This window comes from Sinocyclocheilus anshuiensis, unplaced genomic scaffold, assembly GCF_001515605.1.
Source record: "Sinocyclocheilus anshuiensis isolate Anshui unplaced genomic scaffold, SAMN03320099.WGS_v1.1 scaffold208, whole genome shotgun sequence".
Taxonomy (NCBI): domain Eukaryota; kingdom Metazoa; phylum Chordata; class Actinopteri; order Cypriniformes; family Cyprinidae; genus Sinocyclocheilus; species Sinocyclocheilus anshuiensis.
Window position 1 is genome coordinate 238,116 of NW_015557186.1, and position 4,475 is coordinate 242,590.

The following is a 4,475-nucleotide window of genomic DNA, read 5'->3' on the forward strand; positions in this document are numbered from 1 at the left end:
TTCAAAATTAAATGAAATAAAATTAAATGAAATAATAATAGTGAACCTCACAGACACACATATCTCATATTTCGCCCAAATAAATAAATAAATAAATAAAATGTTACAAATAAAATGAAAAGAAATGAAATGAAATAAAATAAAAAGTGAATCTCAGACAGAAACATGTCCGACTCATATTTCACCCCCTCCAAAAAATAAATAAATAAATAAAATCTCACACAGAAACTTGTCCGGCTTATATTTCACCCTAAAAAAAATACTAATAATACAAATAAATAAATAAATAAAGTCAAATCTCACACAGAAACATGTCCAGCTTATATTTCACCCTAACTAAAATAAAAATAAAATAATAAAATAAATAAAAATAAAATAAAATAAAATAAATTAAAATTAAATTAAATTAAATTAAATTAAATATTTCACCTTAAAAAAAAATAAAATGAAATGAAATATAGTGAATATAGTGAAAAAGTGAATCTGACCCTAAAAATAAAATTAATCCCCAAATTCCTATTAGTATAATGAGAATTGGACAGCGGGGTGTTTAATTGTCATGAACATAATGCCTAATGCCTTTATTTTGTATATGCAAAATAATTTCCCTTCATCTTTTGTTTTAGGGTGGAATATGAGACTTGCTGTTGACGGGTTTTGTTTTTTTCTGTCAGTAAAGTCAGATGGAGTCGCAGTAAAACAACACGTTTCTCTGTGATCCCACACAAGTCTGCGTTCACGGTAAAATCCACCGGAAAGCACACATGATCCTGGGGATGTTTGGCATAGCTTGCTAACGGACTCCTAAGCTACACTGTAAATAAAAAAAAAAAATCCGTAAAATTTACGGTAAAGAACCGGCAGCTGTGGTTGCTGGAATTTTACTGTAAAAAATACGGTAGCAACATTTTTTAAGAAGAAACATAGTTATTTCAACAAAAAAACATCAAATTTGAAATGTAACGCAGGGAATTCTGGGAATGTCAATTTACGGTTATTCATTGTAAATTATACGGTCTTTTTCACATCCAAAAACGGTACACTACCGTAAAATTACATATAATGTCCAATACAGTTTTTCACCGTATATAGTAGAGGAATTTACCGTTAACCATTTAACAGGTTTTTACTGTAGCATTTTTACAGTCTTTTACCGTTAAATTCACGGTCATTTTTTACAGTGTAACATTCGGGACTGAAGGAGTTGAGCTTACAGGGAGCGCTCTGTTCTTTCTTTGTGGGCTCGCGCTCAGATCTCTGTGGTTGACCTTTGATCTTATAGACGAGAGCGAGCAGACGAGCTTTAATAGACGAGTCCTGATCCTCCTCATCCTCCTCCACTGGAATCCCTGCAGGGACACAGATAAGAACATCAGCACGTTACCCACAATGCCTCACTGCACCTTCATCCAGAGCTCGTTCAGCGAGGTTCAGATTCACCGTCAGTGAGTCCAGATTCCACTAGAGGGCCTCAGAGAGACTTAAAACACGTTCAAACAAGACAAAACAAGTGTTCAAACAACCTGAGAACTACTGCAGACCACAGGAATCACAGTCTTGGAAAACCTGGATATACTTTAAATGTGTGATTTCTAGACCAGGAAATGTCATGGAAATTCATAAAATGCTATAATCATACAGGCATTTGTGTAACAAGCTCTAAAATATTTTATCAGGTATAAATTGAGTAATAATAAAAATTATATTCTTACTCAGTAAATCAAGAATGACTGGAAAGTTCATGGAAATTAATCAGGGCATTTTTATAAGGAATACACATTTTTCTAGTTATTCCACGGTCTAAAATATTTTATCAGGTATAAATTTGAAAAAAAATAAATAAATAAAATAAATACATAAATCTCCAGTAAATCACGAACGACTGTAAAAAATAATGTAAATTAACAAAATATTACAACTCCATTGGCATTTTATTAATGAACATAATTTTTTCTAGTTATTCAATGCTCTAAAATATTTTATCAGGTATAAATTGTGCATTTAAAAAAAAAGAAAAAAAATTTCTTCTCCAGTAAATAAAAAACAACTGGAAAAGCCATAAAAATAACTAAAATATTAAAACTCTAGGCATTTTTTTTTATAAATAATTAATTTTAAAATATAATTTCTTCTATTTATTCAATGCTCTAAAATATTTTATCAGGTATAAATTGACTAAAAAAAAAAATCTTCTCCAGTAAATCATGAACGGCTGCAAAAGTACTGGAAATTTATAAAATATTATAACTCTACGAGCATTTTTATAATGAATACACATTTTTCTAGTTATTCCAAGGTCTAAAATATTTTATCAGGTATAAATTGTGCATTTAAAAAAAAAAGCAAAATTCTTCTCCAGTAAATAAAAAACAACTGGAAAAGCCATAAAAATAACTAAAATATTAAAACTCCATATGCATTTTTCATAACTAATTAATTTTAAAATATAATTTCTTCTATTTATTCAATGCTCTAAAATATTTTATCAGGTATAAATTTGAAAAAAAAAAAAAATCTTCTCCAGTAAATCATGAACGGCTGTAAAAGTCATGGTAATTAATTCATTTTAATTATATTTATTTGAGTAACTTTTTGAAATCTACAGACACTCCTAATTTTCTTGAAAGCCACAGGTTGTCTCGGGAGTCAGAAGCATGTTTTATGCGTTACGCACCGCAGTGCAGCCGCAACTCGCCGTGGAAGTCGTACAGCTCGTCCTGAATGTCTGCGGGACACGGACAGTCCTCGCCCACGGTGAAGTTCAGCAGCATGTTAATCTGAAACAGAGATCCAACCGGACAGAGCATGAGCCGCTGGAGAAACAGGAAGTGACATCACACTGATCTAAACAGGAAGTGACATCACACTGATCTGAGTGGAGGAGAAGCACCTGTTCCTGCGGCGGCGAGCGAAACTCTCTGGTCTTTTTGGCGGTGACGGCGGCCGACATGTTGAGCGCCAGCATCAGCTCGTTATAGCGGAACTTCTGATTGACCTGCAGCTTAGAGACGAAGCTGTCGGAGAACGAGACGATGGCCTCGACGCGATGCCTCAGCTCACAGTCGCAGAAATAGTGCAGCAGCTCACACATCTGCAGAAAAACACACGGGTTCTGCTTGAGCCATTCAAATCTCTGACCTCTTCCTTACTCGTGTGTCGCTTTCTAGTGATTTATGCTCACCGAGGCTGCATTTATTTGATCAGAAATACAGTAAAAATTGTGAAATATTATTATAATTTAAAACAGCTATTTTCTGTGTGAATATCTGTTAAATTGTAATTTATTTCTGAGATTTTCAAAGCTGTATTTTCAGCATCATTACTCCAGTCTTCAGTGTCACATGATCTTCAGAAATCATTCTAATATGCTGAAAAATAAACATTTCTGATTATTATCAATGTTGAAAACATTAATATTTTTGTGGAAACTGTGATACATGTTATTTTTCAGGATTCACAGATGAACAGAAAGTTCAAAAGAACAGCATTTATTCGAAATAGAAATCTTCTGTAACATTATAAATGTCTTTACTGACACTTTTGATCAATTTAATGCATCCTTGATGAATAAAAGCATTAATTTATTTATTTAAAAAACACTAAACAGTGAATATATGAATTATAAAATATAAAACTGTAAAAATATTAATTGTGTCTATATATTAATATGTTTTTACAAAAATTCTACATTTTATAAAACAACATTTTTAAATTTCATTTTAATTAATTAATATTTTAATTTTATTAAAAAATGTACAGATGTGTTAGAGTGCATAGTGAAGGAAAAACAGAAATTGCTGGTAAATTGCACAAATAATTACAAAGAAATGGCAAGTAACACATTAGAATATAAATAAAACATTAGAAAATAGAAAGATAATTTAATCTTTGTTTTATTTACAAACGTAAAATATTTTTTTAATAGTGTAGAAGCGTGTATATAATATTTTAATAAAATTAGACCATGATGTTGTAGTCCTCGGTTCCACTTTATTTTGATCGTCCACTTTAGACGTTCTACTAACCAGAAGCAACTTTAGGTCCCATATTGTACACCTTTCTGGAGTTTTATTTTAGGTTTTGAAGTCCTTAAGAATATATATTTGCAGTATAAGTACCAAAAACAATCTCGATATATTTTTACAGCTCCTCTCTCAGGAGCTCTGCTAAGAACAGGTCGATTTTGGCCTGTCTAATTAATATTCATGAGCCTATCTTCTGATTGGCCTGTTGTTTTCTGAGTGACGCACGGCCAGGCCAACCACAGGTAACTAGGGTCAGCGACGTCACAGCGCTAGCTGGAGGCAGCAAAACAAAGGGGAAACTGGAGATATCATCTTGTGATGTTGGGTGCCAGAATCGACGTAATACAGCCTCAAATTAGAAATTTGATCGCATATCTGCTGCCACTGCCAGACAAAAAACCGACGACAGCTGTGGTTAAATGCGATAAAACGAGCAGACTGGACAGAAAC

General features: G+C 32.5%; 1 protein-coding gene across 1 annotated transcript in view; it reads right to left on the reverse strand.

Annotated features, from left to right (window-relative positions):
• LOC107678700 (ryanodine receptor 3) overlaps window positions 1-4,475 on the reverse strand; it is a 196,980-nt gene that overhangs the window by 94,455 nt on the left and 98,050 nt on the right. Inside the window, exons 38-40 of the mRNA XM_016474072.1 lie at window positions 2,891-3,091; window positions 2,675-2,777; window positions 1,215-1,349 (exon numbers count right to left, since the gene is read on the reverse strand). Coding sequence (XP_016329558.1) covers window positions 1,215-1,349; window positions 2,675-2,777; window positions 2,891-3,091 — 439 coding nt within the window. The remainder of the gene's footprint in view (window positions 1-1,214; window positions 1,350-2,674; window positions 2,778-2,890; window positions 3,092-4,475) is intronic.